This window comes from Podarcis melisellensis (genome assembly GCF_964234715.1).
Source record: "Podarcis melisellensis genome assembly, chromosome: 9".
NCBI lineage: Eukaryota > Metazoa > Chordata > Lepidosauria > Squamata > Lacertidae > Podarcis > Podarcis melisellensis.
The window spans coordinates 56,639,804-56,657,993 of NC_138541.1; the positions used below are offsets into that span (position 1 = coordinate 56,639,804).

The following is an 18,190-nucleotide window of genomic DNA, read 5'->3' on the forward strand; positions in this document are numbered from 1 at the left end:
TTTGCAATCTCAGCTGCATTCCTTGAGGCCAACTGATATACTGGCCTAAACTTCACTCTTTGCAAGGATTTACTCAAGCGCATACCATTTTGCTTTCCCACACACCCACAACATACAAAAGAAGCATCTGTACCTGTTTCATCTGGGGAACTGGGAGATGCACTATCCTGAGACAGCGTTGTCCAACTAGAGTCTTCGTCGCTCGGAGCCAGGTTCTGAATCCTATGTAGCGCACAGTCTGTTTTGGCACCAGTTTTAGGATTATCCTTTTTCGTTTCCGGGCTCGACGATACGGTGGCTACCTGTCCATCTTCCGGACTCGCTGGCTTGTTTTGTTTCCGAAGCAAGCCGTCCCCGTTAACAATCACTGTGGATGCCTGGCTATTGCACTGCGAGGACAGTTTCTCCTCCCCTGCCACTTGGCTGTTCCCCAAATTCTGCTCAACGTCCCTTGCCGATGTCTCAAGGTCTGCATAGTAATTTAGGAAGCTCTTGGTTCTCCGGCGTTGTGTGGGTAGTATTTCGCTGCCTGAGGAATCCTCCTGGTTTGGCTCCTTCCCCTCCAACTTCTCAGAAGTTATGTTGATGCCTGCGGTAGTGGTAGGAGCGGTCAGGTTCTTGTTAGGATCCTGCTGCCCCTGCTCCGCTGCTTTCCTAAGCTGGTTCTCCCCATTCTTCACCAGCTTTATGTTGGAAGAATTGTTGTCCAGCAGGGGCTGCGCAGCAGGATCCGAAAGGCCCATGGCTGTCTGGATGTTAGTCAGTGCGTATTTTTTCCTGCATTTTGGAGGGGTGCTGTTCTTGACTTCTGTGTGCTTGATTTCGGCATTCAGCAGCTCGTTGTGAGAGGAGCGCAGGTGGAGCGTGTTGGGCGGAGTGGCAGGACCGTTCCGATTCACAATGTCCGTCGCGCTGTTGCTTGCCATAAACCCTGCCAAGGTTTCCACACCGGAGTCAACTGGGGAAGTAGAAGAAACAAACACTCATGAGGTATCCTTAAGCATAATAATCAACAGGTGTTAAGTGTGCTTGGAAACAGGATTGAAAAGCCTGCATGCATATCCACCCATGGAATAAGCAACAATATCTTGAATTTAATGGCAGGTCGCAGATAACCAGAGGAGGGGTAAGGGTTTTAGTGAGCTCATTCAATACAGCTCTCCTTCATGGTCCCTAGGCGCAACCAGGTATGCCAACTCTCCAAAGCTTCATACAACTGAGCAGCGAAATTGAAAGGTTTATGCCAGGGGTGGGAAACTTGTGGTTCCAGATGTTGTTTGGACAACAGCTCTCTTCATCCCGGACCATTGGCCATGCTGGCTGGGATTGATGGGAGCTGGATTCCTGGCCCACCCCATCTGGAGGCCCAGAAGTTTCCCTCCCCTGGTTCATGCATTCTGCGTAGGGGAAGAACATGGCAAAATCTCACCGTAGCCTTTCTGATTTCTGCTTTTCCACCCAGTTTTGCAGTGTAACAATACTAAAATAAGAGTGCATTGGTGGAGACTGACAAGGCACTGCCCTGGGTTAAGGTGTATTTAAGAACAATATATGGCCTTCTAAATTGGGGAGAGCTGGTATTGATTTTGTCTGTTACTATGAAGGGCAGAATAGAAAGAGGGTTCTTGGTAGGCCCTCAGAACTTTTCCTTTATGATTATATTTAAGGGAAAAGCTTTGTTCAATCATACTGAGGGCCTATCTAGAACCCTCCTTCCAAGAGTGGACAACCAGAGAAACCTACAAGCAGGGCATGAAAAGAAGTGTCTTCTCTCATTTTTTATCCCCAGACATTCAGAAATATAACTTCCAGGACTGTGGAAGTCTGCATATAACATTCATGGTTCAAGAGCTGTTAACCGACCCATCCTCCACAGATTTGCCTAATTTCCCTTTAAAGGCACATAAACCACCACCACTGAGTGGTAATGCTGTGGCCAGCAGATTGCAAGCAGAAGGGGACTGCTTTTCATCACTCCGGTCCCTATCACTTTTTAAAATTAACAGTTGTCCCCCTCCTCCCAATTCATCACAAATAAAGAAAAAGAGGTGGTAACTCTATAAAAATGGGAGTAACATTTATAAAGTGGGGTGGGGGAGATACTAAGAAGGGAAGGAAAAGAAAGTGGGTTGTGGTGTTTCAGGAACATGAAATGGAAGAAGTGGTGTACGCTAAATTGACAACTTCTGAACATCAGTCATCAGAAAAAAAATGACCAAACGTCTTCATATTCGTCCTCTTAACACTCTCTGGGTGCTATTTTGACTTTTCAGTTAAGGTACAAAAATCAAGACTGCCACTGACTTGGTCAATAGGAAAGGAGCTTCAGTGGCATTTCGGTATCACTAAAGAACAAAACGGGGTATAATTGTTTTTCACATGGCACTGCAGATATACCATTGTTTTCACTGCAGTTTCCTACAGCAAACACACAGGGCTAAATTCTGCGTGAGACTTCAGTGGCTTTAGGAAGCGTGAATGGGAAATGTGAATCTCTATCACATAATGGCCACGTGCCAGGAATTCAGAACCAATCCTAGCTCTCTCCAGTAGGTGTTTACAACATATCCCCAAGTATTTTGAGATGCATGCTCTTCTTTCATACTTTGCTTGTCATGGCAAAACACTAATAAACCCGGGGTGCCATGCAGACATATGGAGCGGTTCTGGTTCTTGGGCTTCTGTTTGCTGAATAAGAAAAGAGATACCTATGTAGGGAAGTTTTTAATGTCTGATGCTGTATTGTTTTTAATATTCGGTTGGAAGCCGCCCAGAGGGGCTGGGAAGATGTTGATTTATTTTTGTATGCCACAACTGCTGTGAGAATTTTAATAGCTAAAAAGTGGAAAACGCAAGAACTACCTACAGTGGAAGAATGGCAGATGAAGATGATGGAGTTTTCGGAACTAGCTGACCTAACTGGAAGAGTCCGCGACCAGAAGGAGGAGGAATACAAGGAAGAATGGACAAAATTTAATGATTATTTAGTTAAATATGTTAAGGTAAACTAATTGGAAACAGCTTGCAGATACTTGATTGGCTTAGGATTTTATATAAGTTAAGTGATGAAGTAATATGTTTAATTTCAAAATGAAAAGATTTAAGGATGTCAATGTTCAAGTTAAATTTATAAGAACTATGATTTGGAAAACTGTTAAAAGGATATGCATTGAAATTCAACCAAGGGGAAGCGAGGAAGTCACTTAACAATGTTAATAAGTGTAATTTAAATAAGGTTTATGATTTATGTTTGTTTGTTTATTTGTTTGTTTATAATTTTGTGGAAATCAACGAATTTTTTTTTGAAAAAACCAAACCAGAGTGGCTGGGAAAACCCAGCCAGATGGGCGGGGTATAAATAATAAATTATTATAATATATTATCTAAGTGATTATAGAAATGTTTAATTAAAACAGGGGCAGGGACGGGCAAACACATCCAGCTGAATAAATAGTCTGGTGCTGGTCAGTGCAGATCATAGCTAGCACTCTCCTGTTTGTCAAAACAGATTTGCATGAAGCAGATGGCTCATTCATTTTAGGGTTATGCAATGTTGAAAACAAGCGGGGAGGGGGAGAGAGAAGCAAGAAAAATGCTAGACTGTCTGATCTGCTTGATAAAGTTTCTGATTTCATGGACCTCTCCTTTGAAAAACCTTTGAGAATCACTTCAGCTGTCTACCTCTTTGTTTTCTCTTTCATTACAGCTTTGATACCGGGAACACTAATTCAGCATCAAGACACACTCCAGTTGTCAAAGCCAATAATGGGGATGCTGTCTATATTCTCCTCCTCCCTACTTTGATTTCTCTGTTCCTCACTCTTTATCAGTTCTCTCTCTCTCTCTCACACACACACACAAACTTATTTAGCAAATAAATTGTGACAGAATATTATGTCCTGATGCACCGAGGAAATCACGGTATAATATACCAGGCTTCTATTCTTTAACACATCCTTTGGATTTATTATGTTAGAAGGCACTGATATGTGGATGCTGTAAAAACTAACTAAATTTCAGGCATTTAGGAACATGTGAACCTGCCTTTTACTGAGCCTGACCACTGATCTGTATAGCTAGTATTGTTCACACTGACTGACAGGAGTATTTCCCAGGTGTACCAGAGATGCCAAGGCTTGAATACAGGATCATCTGCATGCAAAGTATGTGGTCCACCACAGACCTATGTCCCTTCCCACGTTCCACTGTGTAGCCGCAATTGGACTTCACTTGATCTAATGTACCGATTCAACCCTATAAAGCTTCTTACACCTTTTTCTACATTGACTTCTTCCTTCTGGCATTACTGTTGACCTGAAAATGTACATAGTGCCTGAAATGGATTTGTGCCAGTGGAATTAGTACCTCAAATGACAATTTAAGAACTGCCCTGTCTGTACATATTCACCACATTGTTGGTTTTAGCCTTTCTGCATACATCCTACCACACTGTCCGTATTTTCATCTGCAGAATATTGGAAAGCACGTTGGAAGGCTACAGGACATAGTGGGGCCATTGAGGCAGGACTTTGGGGGAGATGTTCGGGACCCCCAAACAAATGACAGCTGCCTACCATATTTTTTAAAATGTGAAGTGATACGTATTGCCATCTAAAGACACGCACACGATCTCAAAGACCATGAAGTCCAGAGTCTAATATCACCTAACTTCACCAATGTTAGGGCTGCTAATTTTCTTACCGCCTTGCACAGCTTAATAAAAAGATGGAAGCTTATATTTCTGTGTAACAGTGCCTAAGGGTTCAAGATAATCAAGATTTATGGCCAGGAAGACCCTGTATCAGTCAAGGGCTTTCACATCAGTGCTGTAGTCCACTTTCCGATTTTCTAATCCATTATTAACAAAAGAAAGCAGTGACAAAACCCCACGTGCCCCTGAAAGACAAAGGTAGAGAAGGAGAAGAAAAATGAAAAAGTTTGGTGAGTTAAGGAGAAATCACCTGAGGCTGAACTCCGTAAAATCGACCCTATCTGAGGAGTGAATCTTCTGTGCTGCATAGCCCAAATCATATTCTAAAACTGATGGTTAGAGACACTGCTTTTTTTCACAGCAGAATTTCTCATCTTCCTTGCTCACTTCTGATTCAGCTGCAAGGAGAGCTGAGTGGACCACATGGAAACACAAAGAATCAAACCAGGAAGATGGTTCTCTTACAAAAGCTTAAAACCTAGCAAGTCAAAGAGATGCCCGAGGTGTACATTGTGCCTGACTCCTGCACATTCTTATTGATCCAAATTATGCTCCCGGGGCAGTAATCTTGCGAACCTCCTGACAGCATCCTCAAAATAAATGCTACATAAATTTGTGCTTCAAGGAGAATAATTCCGAGTGCCTTGACAGGAACTTTAAAGAGAGGTAGACAGGCCATTACTTACTCTCTCAGTACTGCTAATGAAAAACTAAAACAATTGAACAAATCAATGTTATTAAGTTAATAAGGACAGTATAGGTACAACTACCAGGGGTCAGCAAACTTTTTCAGCAGGGGGCTGGTCCACCGTCCTTCAGACCTTGTGCGGAGCCAGACTATATTTTTTGGGGGGGGAAATATGAACAAATTGCTTTGCCCCACAAATAACCCAGAGATGCATTTTAAATAAAAGGACACACTCTATTCATGTAAAAACATGCTGATTTCTGGACCGTCCGCGGGCCGGATTTAGAAGGCGATTGGGCTGGATCCAGCCCCTGGGCCTTAGTTTGCCTACCCATGAACAAGACTATAATTAGCCATGCCTAGGAAGCATTTCCTTTGGATGAAGGGAGATTTATTGTACAATTGTAGTGTGGGAATCTCAACTAAATCATACATGACCATCCAACCTCTGCTTGAAAACCTCCAAGGAAGGTCAGAGTCCACCACTTCTTGTGGCAGTCTGTTCCACTGTCAAACAGCTCTTACTGTCATAATGTTCTTCCTGATGTTTGGTCAGAATCTCTTTTCTAAGTGCCAAGACCAGATGATGGAGCAAGTGTCCCATCTTTTGAAAAAAAAATCAAGAGGGTGGAGAATAAGCAGGAACTTGATCTAATGTACTGATTCTGCCCTATAAAGCTTGTAGAATTGGAAGAGACCACAAGGGTCATCTAGGTCAACCCCTTGCAATGCAGGAATCTGTTGCCCAATGTGGGGCTCAGGCCCATAAGCCTGAGATTAAGAGCGTTGTGCTCTACCGACTGAAATATCACTTCATCCTCCATTTTGCTGAATATTTATATCTCACTGTGGAACATTCAAGACACTCCTATATATGACAACTCTACAGTATTATCTCAGCATGGGAGATTGTAGGCTGGAGGAGGAAGGAGAGGGAGGAGAGGGAGAGGGAGAAGAAAAAGAAAAAGGGCACCCAGTGAGTTCATGGCAGAGGTGCGATTCGGACCAGGGTCCTAGTCACTAACACCACAACAGTGCTTTACGCAGGACCACTTCACTGGAGTATTACAGAATCTCCAAGCATTGAAAGATGCAGAAGGGGATACAGAATCAGTTCTTCTGGTGCCTGCTGAGCCTTCATTCTCACTCCAGCCCACCAGTTGCCTCCCTATAAATGCCCATTCTGGCCTTGTACTCAAGTTATCTTGACATATATGGGCTTCGAAACACACTTTTGTCGAGTGAAATGCATAGTTCCATCTACAGTTACCTGTTACATCAGCTGCACGGTTAACTGCAGTTGGGCCAAGCCGAGCGCTGAGAAAGGGAAGTCTCTGCTTGATCCCGCAACCTGCTCCCAATTCTTTTAAACAATGGATAAGAAATTGGCAAGTACTGGCTTTGAAAAACTGGTTGTGTTGTTTTAAAGAAAAGAAAACACCAGAAGAGCGAGGGAAAGGGAAAGAGAAAGAATGAATATATTTTTAAAATCATAAATGCAAGACCATGGGCCCAGAAGGAGAGAAAGAAATTCTATGCGTACAATATTAAAATATCTGAAAGGGCATCTGACCTGGAGGTACTTCTGACATGGATCACTGGGCTTCAGCAATGGATCAGGAAATAGATTATTATTTGAAATCTGAAAAGAGGGATCATTTTAAGAAATTAAAAACAAAGAAAGCCACAAAACAAAGCCAGTGCAGAACAGCGCTGGACAAATTATTCAGTAAAATTAATTATTGCAAATACAGAAGCAGGGGGCAGAATCTATATCACTAGCAATGTTTAAAAGGGAAAAAATTCTCCATGTACATTTCAGAAAGGTGGAATTTCCCAGAGTTAACTCCCAATTGCATTCCATATTTTAAGGAAAATTTACTGTAACAGTGTCAAAATATTGCGTTGTGCTAGTGGAGAATAAGTCATGATTTTCGGCTGCTAGATGCCTTCTCTGTAGCAGAAGCGTTCTCGGTCTTGCTCTTTTATGTTGCAAAGCATCTCTCTCTAATGCTAATTCTTAAAATAAATTATATTTGCCAAGCAAACGTAAACATAAAGCATTCTTGGTGGCCCTCTAAGCTCAGTTCTTCACAAACAAATTGAAGGGAGAAAAATCTTAACACAAGCAAGGTGGATTTTCTGGCATGCAGAATTTGCTGAAGTTGGACTAAATTATAGAGAGCACAAAGCCTGCTCATAGCAGACATCTAAGAAGAAGAGAATTTATTAGGTCTTCTATTTGAAACTCTCTCAAGCTTCAAGTTCTCAGTACATCAGAATATTTTTCACCAATTCCCCTCCTGGAAAGCAACATATCCCACAGCCAGCTATAAAACGATGAGAGGGCATTATCACACCGAACAGAAGAAAGGTTACAGCTTGTGAAGTATAACCAATATATATTACTGCTGGTTGATGCCAACAACCTTACTACACGAGCTAAAATTCAAAAATTTCAGCTCTTTCCCTTCCACTGGAAAGCTTATGAAGCTGAGGTTTTATTCCTTTTTTGAGCATTTAGGTTTTCTGCACAGGTGGCAGATTTAAAAGACACCGAGAGGATCTTACACTCAGGTGCCAGTAGCAGAAGCAGATATTCTTTTATTTGTCTTTTTTACATGGTAACCTGCGACTGTGACGTGAACGAAGTACCACTGCATGCCTCCATTCCTCATACAGTGGTGCCCCGCAAGACGAATGCCTCACAAGACGAAAAACCCGCAAGACGAAAGGGTTTTTCGGGTTTTGCGACGCTTCGCTAGACGATTTTCCCTATGGGCTTGCATCGCAAGACGAAAGCCCATAGGGAAATCTCGGGGACCTTTTTTTAAATGCTGGCGGTGGGGAGCAAAGCCTTTTCCCCCCCTCCGGACTTCAGAAGAGGTCCAGGAAGGCCGGCGGGGGCGAAAGGCTTTGCTCCCCACCGCCAGCATTTTAAAAGCGGTCCGGGATAGCAGGGAAGCGCTTCCCGCTATCCCGGACGGCTTTTGAAAGCAGGCAGGGGGGGCAAAGACTTTTGCCCCCCCGCCCGCCTTGGGAAGAGGTCCTGGACCTCTTCCCAAGGCGGGCGGGGGGCAAAAGTCTTTGCCCCCCCTGCCTGCCTAACCGGGGGCTTTTAAATCGCCCCGGGACTGTCCGGGGCGATTTAAAAGCCCCCGGACGGCTTTTGAAGCCTCCCCCCGCCGCCCGGCATCGGGGCATCGTCCCGATGCCGGGCGGCGGGGCAGGAACGCCTCCCCCCGCCGCCTGGCATCGGAACCATGTCCCGATGCCGGGCGACGGGGCGGGAAAGCCTCCCCCCGCCGCCTGGCATCGGAACCATGTCCCGATGCCGGGCGACGGGGCGGGAAAGCCTCCCCCCGCCGCCCGGCTTCGGGGCATCGTCCCGATGCCGGGCGACGGGGCGAGAAAGCCTCCCCCCGCCGCCTGGCATCGGAACCATGTCCCGATGCCGGGCGACGGGGCGAGAAAGCCTCCCCCCGCCGCCCGGCATCGGAACCATGTCCCGATGCCGGGCGACGGGGCGGGAAAGCCTCCCCCCGCCGCCCGGCTTAGGGGCATCGTCCCGATGCCGGGCGGTGGGGCAGGAACGCCTCCCCCAGCCGCCCGGCATCGGAACGATGTCCCGAAGCCGGGCGGCCGGGCGGGAAAGCCTCCCCCCGCCGCCCGGCTTCGGGGCATCGTCCCGATGCCGGGCGGTGGGGCAGGAACGCCTCCCCCCGCCGCCCGGCTTCGGGGCATCGTCCCGATGCCGGGCGGTGGGGCAGGAACGCCTCCCCCAGCCGCCCGGCTTCGGGGCATCGTTCCGATGCCGGGCGGTGGGGCAGGAACGCCTCCCCCCACCGCCCGGCATCGGAACCATGTCCCGATGCCGGGCGACGGGGCGGGAAAGCCTCCCCCCGCCGCCTGGCATCGGAACCATGTCCCGAAGCCGGGCGGCCGGGCGGGAAAGCCTCCCCCCGCCGCCCGGCATCGGGGCATCGTCCCGATGCCGGGCGGTGGGGCAGGAACGCCTCCCCCAGCCGCCCGGCATCGGAACGATGTCCCGAAGCCGGGCGGCCGGGCGGGAAAGCCTCCCCCCGCCGCCCGGCATCGGGGCATCGTCCCGATGCCGGGCGGTGGGGCAGGAACGCCTCCCCCAGCCGCCCGGCTTCGGGGCATCGTCCCGATGCCGGGCGGTGGGGCAGGAACGCCTCCCCCCGCCGCCCGGCATCGGGGCATCGTCCCGATGCCGGGCGGTGGGGCAGGAACGCCTCCCCCAGCCGCCCGGCATCGGAACGATGTCCCGAAGCCGGGCGGCCGGGCGGGAAAGCCTCCCCCCGCCGCCCGGCATCGGAACGATGTCCCGAAGCCGGGCGGCCGGGCGAGAAAGCCTCCCCCCGCCGCCCGGCATCGGAACGATGTCCCGAAGCCGAGCGGCGGGGCGAGAAAGCCTTTGTCCCCCCTGCCTGCCTTCCCAGGGGCTTTTAAATCGCCCCGGACAGCGGAGAAGTCCTCCGCTGTCCCGGGCGATTTTAAAATGCCGCCCGCCAGAAGAGGTCGGGGGAAGGCGTTTTCCATAGGAACGCATTAATTGATTTTCAATGCATTCCTATGGAAAACCGTGCATCGCAAGACGAAAAACTCGCAAGACGAAGGGACTTGCGGAACGAATTAATTTCGTCTTGCGAGGCACCACTGTAACGCCCTCTGGACCTCTTCCCAAGGCGGGCGGGGGGCAAAAGTCTTTGCCCCCCCTGCCTGCCTAACCGGGGGCTTTTAAATCGCCCCGGGACTGTCCGGGGCGATTTAAAAGCCCCCGGACGGCTTTTGAAGCCTCCCCCCGCCGCCCGGCATCGGGGCATCGTCCCGATGCCGGGCGGCGGGGCAGGAACGCCTCCCCCCGCCGCCTGGCATCGGAACCATGTCCCGATGCCGGGCGACGGGGCGAGAAAGCCTCCCCCCGCCGCCCGGCATCGGAACCATGTCCCGATGCCGGGCGACGGGGCGGGAAAGCCTCCCCCCGCCGCCTGGCATCGGAACCATGTCCCGATGCCGGGCGACGGGGCGGGAAAGCCTCCCCCCGCCGCCCGGCTTCGGGGCATCGTCCCGATGCCGGGCGACGGGGCGAGAAAGCCTCCCCCCGCCGCCTGGCATCGGAACCATGTCCCGATGCCGGGCGACGGGGCGAGAAAGCCTCCCCCCGCCGCCCGGCATCGGAACCATGTCCCGATGCCGGGCGACGGGGCGGGAAAGCCTCCCCCCGCCGCCCGGCTTAGGGGCATCGTCCCGATGCCGGGCGGTGGGGCAGGAACGCCTCCCCCAGCCGCCCGGCATCGGAACGATGTCCCGAAGCCGGGCGGCCGGGCGGGAAAGCCTCCCCCCGCCGCCCGGCTTCGGGGCATCGTCCCGATGCCGGGCGGTGGGGCAGGAACGCCTCCCCCCGCCGCCCGGCTTCGGGGCATCGTCCCGATGCCGGGCGGTGGGGCAGGAACGCCTCCCCCAGCCGCCCGGCTTCGGGGCATCGTTCCGATGCCGGGCGGTGGGGCAGGAACGCCTCCCCCCACCGCCCGGCATCGGAACCATGTCCCGATGCCGGGCGACGGGGCGGGAAAGCCTCCCCCCGCCGCCTGGCATCGGAACCATGTCCCGAAGCCGGGCGGCCGGGCGGGAAAGCCTCCCCCCGCCGCCCGGCATCGGGGCATCGTCCCGATGCCGGGCGGTGGGGCAGGAACGCCTCCCCCAGCCGCCCGGCTTCGGGGCATCGTCCCGATGCCGGGCGGTGGGGCAGGAACGCCTCCCCCCGCCGCCCGGCATCGGGGCATCGTCCCGATGCCGGGCGGTGGGGCAGGAACGCCTCCCCCAGCCGCCCGGCATCGGAACGATGTCCCGAAGCCGGGCGGCCGGGCGGGAAAGCCTCCCCCCGCCGCCCGGCATCGGAACGATGTCCCGAAGCCGGGCGGCCGGGCGAGAAAGCCTCCCCCCGCCGCCCGGCATCGGAACGATGTCCCGAAGCCGAGCGGCGGGGCGAGAAAGCCTTTGTCCCCCCTGCCTGCCTTCCCAGGGGCTTTTAAATCGCCCCGGACAGCGGAGAAGTCCTCCGCTGTCCCGGGCGATTTTAAAATGCCGCCCGCCAGAAGAGGTCGGGGGAAGGCGTTTTCCATAGGAACGCATTAATTGATTTTCAATGCATTCCTATGGAAAACCGTGCATCGCAAGACGAAAAACTCGCAAGACGAAGGGACTTGCGGAACGAATTAATTTCGTCTTGCGAGGCACCACTGTAACGCCCTCTGGCTACTGCCATTCAGTTTTCTTACACTCCCCTCCGCAGGTTCCAGTGTTTGGTTCATCTTCCACCACTGCTTCTACTTCCACTGCGGTAGCATCTGACCATGGGGTGGTAAGCAAAGTCCGAAGGGGACTGCTCTTGACCCAGAATTGCCCGCAGCAGCAAACAGGTAGCAGACTCTGAGTAGCTGGTTTCAAACATAGAGCAACTTTCCTTTACTGCTACTGTGCTACTAGAGCGAGCCAGTGTGGTGTAGTGGTTAAGAGCCGTAGTCTCCTAATCTGGTGAACCGGGTTCGCTTCCCCGCTCCTCCACATGCAGCTGCTGGGTGACCTTGGGCTAGTCACACTTCTCTGAAGCCTCTCAGCCTCACTCACCTCACAGAGTGTTTGTTGTGGGGGAGGAAGGGAAAGGAGATTGTCAGCTGCTTTGAGACTCCTTAGGGTAGTGTTAAAGCAGAATTTCAAATCCAAACTCTAGTCTTCTTCTAGACCTGAAGCAGCATTGGCATCACTGTAACAGTGTATATGTAATGGAGAAGAAGCCTTGCTACAGCAAAAAGAAAAACTTTGCTAAATTTCCCTATCTGCATCTGCTTTTACTTCCCCCCGCTATTCATATCACAGTAATAATTAAATTGCCTGCATGCAAGGATTTAGATTTCATCTACATAATAATACAAAATGGAAATTCTGAACATACAGAAGAGGTGAATTCTGAAATAAGTGCTGCTTGACTGTGGAACAGACTTCCTCGGAAGGTAGTGGATTTTCCTTCCTTGGGGGTTTTTAAGCAGAAATTGAATGGCCACCTGTCCTGTATTGCTTTAGTTGAGATTCCTGCATTGCAACGGACTCAACTAAATGACTCTCGCGGTCCCTCTCAACTCTACAGTTCTATGAATCTATGATTCCATGATCCTAAGAACACTATACAGTAAAGGGAAGAAAAGGTAGATGGCATTATAATGGTAGCTTAGGGCATAAACAAAAAAATACCAAGACTTAACTCAAGAGAGGCTTTTCGGAAAGGGGGGAAGTCGCAAGGAACTTTTCATGTACTGCCTCTTGAGAAGATTATTTGACATAGCTTGGAATATAGCAAGCCTTAAGGCTCAAGGATTATCACTGGCAGTAAAGTAGCCACAGGGATAGCCACTTGTCACCTGCCATTTCAAGGAGATGAAAGGGACAGGCTGCAAACTTTAAAGAGGTCTTTGAACCTTTTACGGAAAACTGACCTTGACGCGAGACCCAGGTCAGCTGCGGTGTTATTACCTGAACTGCCTTTCAGCAAGACAGACACAAGAAATAAGAAAGCAACGAGTTTACACTGGAAAGGGGTAACTAAACACAAAATATGTCTCAGCTAGATCAGGGGCACGGCTTATGGAGAACAGAGGTTATGTGGGTGTATCTTAAAGTAAAGGTAAAGGGCCCCCTGACTGTCATCGTTCTGGCCGGACACTAAGGTCCAGCGCCGAGGGCCTTCTGGCGGTTCCCTCATTGCGAGAAGTGAGGTTACAGGGCACCAGACAGAGGGCCTTCTTGGTAGTGGCGCCCGCCCGCCCCCCCCGTGGAACTCCCTCCCTTCAGATGTGAAGGGAATAAGCAGCTATCCTATCTTTAAAAGACATCTGAAGGCAGCCCTGTTTAGGGAAGTTTTTAATATTTAATGATGCTTTTTTTAACACTTGATTGGGAGCTGCCCAGAGTGGCTGGGGAAACTTACCCAGATGGGTGGGGTATAAATAATAAATTATTATTATTATTATTATTATTATTATTATTATTATTATTATTATTATTATCATTATCATTATCTCATTGATGTTAGGGGTATAGTGGACATTTTGCTGGTCTCAGGGCCTACGGAAACGCCTTCCCCTCCCAAGCTGCGGAGCCAAATCTGCTTAGGCAAGGGTATGGACAGACTGATGTACGCCACAGCATGCAAGAGAAAACATGGCATGAAAATTTAGTGCACCTGATTCCAACCATGCAGTCTTATCAAAGTTTCCTGAGAATTTCAAACGGTGACATTGGCAACTAGTACACAGCAAGCGCTTTGCTCTCCCATTGGCAGAGATTATAAAACCTCTACCCGCTTTGCACTTTTAAACTTGGAAAATTTGGCCCCCCAAAATTCACTAAGGCTATAGCAACAGCGGGGGGGGGGCAGTGCAATCAGAAAAGCAGGAAGTCAGCCAGGAGATGCTGCCAAGTTTTGCTTTGCTTTCAAATTTACAGGTAGGGAGAAAATCCACATACATACATGAATTGCTCTGACGATAGTGAGCCCCTGGGTATCGCCTGCCCATAGTGCCACTCAGCACATTATCCCGTGTCGTCAGCTATTTCCAAAGCGCTCGGCAGAATTGTTTTACTGGAGGAAGAGAAGGAAAGAGAAGAAGAAACAGAAGGCAAAGGATTTAGTACAACGCATGTATTGTTCTCATTAAAATGCTAATGACCCCTCTCCACCGGGTGTTTTTTTTTGGGGGGGGGGATAATGTGTTTATAAATTATTCATTGTCGCACCAGCAGCAGAGACGAACTGCTGGGCTACCCATGCAGAGCAAGTTTACTGTTTGCGCTCATCCTCCGCCGATTGGCATAAATAATTTCAAGGCAAACACAGTGCCTTGATACACTGGCTCTTCTGGGATTTCACAGCCTCAATGCACAGGCTTGTGTTTCTTTGGGCACTGACTTTGGTTTTAAGCAAAGCTCAGCACTGGGTAAATAACCTCCATTTTCAGGTGCAGTGAACAACCGGTGTAAAATCATTGTAGGTGATAGAAAATCCATTTGCTTCTCCTCTAGGGATCTGACAGCTGTGGACGGCTCAAGAAAGCGAGCCAAGCCCCACAAAGCCAAGAGACGCCCTAACAAGGAAGCAAGAAGAGGAAACAAACAAAACCCCACTAATTCAATGCTTCTCCAAGTTTTTACTGGATTAAAAGCGGAGGAACGCTGTATGAGAGTTCATTTTTATGCTGTGAATGAGTACCACCTTTATTATAGGAAGTTTGCTGAGTGACCTTGGGCCAGTCCCTACCTGTCAGCCTAGCCTACCTCACAAGGATGTTGTAAGGATAAAAGGGCCCCTCTGAGTTTCTTGAAGCTTCTTCAATGGAGGACAGTTTTAAGCAGGTGGAACTGGGAAATCAATCTATTAATATGAACCCATTGTCCAAGTCAAGATCTCCATTCAGTAGCTGAGAGTGACTCAATATGGGATAAAGTTTCACAAAATAATAAGGATTACTATATTTTAAATATATAGATGATATACAGTGGTACCTCGGGTTACATACCCTTCAGGTTACATATGCTTCAGGTTACAGACTCCACTAACCCAGAAATATTACCTCGGGTTAAGAACTTTGCTTCAGGATGAGACCAGAAATTGTGTTCTGGCGGCACCGGGAGGCTCCATTAGCTAAAGTGGTGCTTCAGGTTAAGAACAGTTTCAGGTTAAGTACGGACCTCCGGAACGAATTAAGTACTTAACCCGAGGTACCAGTGTATAAGGGCAAAGTTAATTCACATGGCAATGAAGTTATTGCCATAACCTGAATAAAGGAAACCTCTAGTCATCCCTTAGCACCGGCCCTCTTAGCACATTCTAGCCTCGCCTTCTCCTTGGCATGCTAGGAAGAAAAAAAGGGGGGCAAGGCACTCTTTTGACCCCCAAGCTGAAACATGTGAAAGTTTTGCTGAGCCTTACTTATTTTTATACAAGGGAGCAAGTCATTCAAGTTGGACCACTATTCCCCAGCTGCCAATATCTCCTTTGGAGGCAAGGTGCTTGAGAAAGAAGTGGTGGAACAGCTTCAAGAATTCTTGGATGGAACTAATTATCTACAGCCGTTCCAATGTGCAAATATATATATATATATATAGAGAGAGAGAGAGAGAGAGAGAGAGAGAACACCATATGGAGCTATGGATGAAATAGAATATACCATCACTCTGTATAGGAGTGAGAGTATAAAAGAAAACCACAGTGCACTTTAAAAATAGCCAACTACAGCAGTACTCTAAACAAAAATGTTCAGAAGGAGCTATGTGCCAGCCATGATTTTGCAGGAGCACAGAAAAAGCCACGGAATGTGGTGCTGGTTGCAGAATCCAGTTATTTAAGTTATTTGCTTGCACAAAGGTATACCTGAAAATGTGTGGTCCTTGCCTCTACCCGAGAAGTTGAATCATTTGAGCAAAACAGTAAAAACCACTGCATAAAATAGGAAATAACAAATGTGTTCTAATCTGCACAATGTATAGAATTCTGGGTTTTTGCAGAATTCTGGGTTTTTGTTTTTTTAAGTGCAGAGAGGACACAGCTCCAAATAATTTCATACCAGATGCAGGCACAGATGGCGTTACCAGCAGCCAACTTTACACAAACATACACACCCTTCTGCGTTGTTTACTACCTAACCTGATGAAGAGTTCTGGAGAATATGAAAGCTTGCACACTAATTTGTGATGTTTCGGTTGGCAAACAGAGATGTTGCTCCAATGCGGCATTTGGTTTCTTTTTTCACATTTATTATTTTTATTTAACAAAACTTATATGCCGCTTGATTGCAATAAAGCCTCTGGGGTTGACAAGAAATAATAAAAACATCAATGAAAAAGTTAAAAACATTTATAAATATTTAAATATAATTAAAATGAACAGCAAGGGGAATCAAGCACATCAATATTTGCATATCTACATAGGCTTGTTGAAATAAAAATGTTTCACGTAAGCACCCAAAAGACACAGTGGAACCACCTGCCTTATGGGCCAACATAGCTACCTCTACATTTTGTTTGAGATGGAAAACACCAAATTTAGCTGTGCAATAGTGAGATCCTAACATGGAGGGAGAATATATTATACTATCTGAAGATGGGAATTCATTCTCTGAGAGAAAAATTCCCTACAACTGTGAAGCAAAGCAACCTGACTTCAATTTCAGCCCCGTCCTAGAATGACATATAAAATTACCTGAAACCTGCATAGCACCTGAAACAGCCTAAGTTGAATGTCTGCTATCATCTGCTCCCAAGCCTCATCTTAAGACTCTTAAATTCTGCACACCCTGATAGATGGATTCAAGAGACCATCTCAGATGTCAGTCCTAAAGACCTGCTCACTGCCTTGCAAGCCTAATTATATGACATTTAGTAAACATCTGGAGACAGCCCTGTATAGGGAAGCTTTTTATGGTTTAATGTTCTGCTATGTTTTTATATATGCTGGAAGCCACTCCGAGTGGTTGGGGCAACCCAGTCAGATGGGAAGGGTACAAATAAAAAAATGTTGTTGTTGTTGTTGTTTTCCCACCTGGCCTGGGAAGGTGGGGCCCTGACTGACTCCAGCTACAAAAGGTGAGGCTGCTGGACAGACTGTTAGGTTTAAGGATTTTCCACTGCTGCTATTTGTTAAGTTGTGGGTGAACATATCAGACGACACAGCGATTCTTCCAAAGCAGCTCTTTATTTGTATGCTGGAACAGAACTGAACAGCAAATAGCTCAGCCAGCCTGCTTTTATAGGCAGCCAGCTATCAACATTGTAGCAATCCAGGGTTTCCCGCCTAAAGTAACTGACGTGGACCTGAATGAAAACTATATACATAATACCCCTGGTGGCCAGGGTGAGAACTTCAATACATAACACTATTGATATTATTTTTTTGTGTTTTTATTTTTAGATCTTATCATGACTGATGTGGAAATCATTCAGTTTGGTTTTGTACTTTTTGATGCGTTTTATTTATTGCTTATGCCTACTTTTGTTATGTTTGTAATTAATCAAATATTTTACTGTTGTAAGCTGCCTTGGGCATGGTTTTTAACCATGGAAAGGAGGCATACAAATAAAATAAAGTTTATATATTACAGTTTTACCATCATCCAACTCCCCCTGCCTTTGTTTATCATCTAAGCTGCTGACAAGTTCTGAAGAATTCATATGCCCCCACAATATTTTGGTTGGTCTAATAAAGGTATTGTCATAAGATAGATGATGATGATGATACATCATTTTATTCATAAACATTCAAAAATGTTTTGGTTGTGTATATTTTAAATTCAGGTTTAACATTCTGTTCTGCCCCCAACAAGGGTCAGTTATTTAGTGATAGCCTATCTGTGTATTAGTATTATTTGGCATTATCCCATTATACTAAATGTGGGCAACATCTGTGCATGCTTCAGCTTTTACTTAAAAAAAATTCTAGCCCTTGCGGTTGAAACCATGATGAAGAAGATGCTGGACTATTTTTTTAAAAATCAAATTAATCATTCATTTCAACTCCTGGCTTGTAATCCATCTGACAAGAATTTTTCTAAAGGCTGATTTCAACATTTCAAGGGAATCAGAATAAGTGTAAGTGGACCTCCCACTTAAAAAACAAAACAACCATACATTAAGTAGCTAGGAGTACAGTGGTACCTCAGTTTATAGACGCTTCAGGTTACAGACTTCGCTAACCCAGAAATAGTACCTAGGGTTAAGAA

At 47.8% G+C, this 18,190-nt stretch overlaps 1 protein-coding gene across 9 annotated transcripts in view; it reads right to left on the reverse strand.

Annotated features, from left to right (window-relative positions):
- APBB2 (amyloid beta precursor protein binding family B member 2) overlaps window positions 1-18,190 on the reverse strand; it is a 169,954-nt gene that overhangs the window by 89,928 nt on the left and 61,836 nt on the right. For 6 of the 9 annotated variants that reach the window (XM_081924468.1, XM_081924469.1, XM_081924470.1 and 3 more), the window contains exons 3-4: window positions 13,948-14,058; window positions 134-958 (exon numbers count right to left, since the gene is read on the reverse strand). In XM_081924468.1, coding sequence (XP_081780594.1) covers window positions 134-958; window positions 13,948-13,993 — 871 coding nt within the window. In that variant the 5' untranslated portion in view covers window positions 13,994-14,058. Of the gene's footprint in view, window positions 1-133; window positions 959-6,972; window positions 7,042-13,943; window positions 14,059-18,190 lie in introns of all 9 variants that reach the window. The other 3 variants (XM_081924472.1, XM_081924471.1, XM_081924475.1) reach the window with 3 other exon arrangements.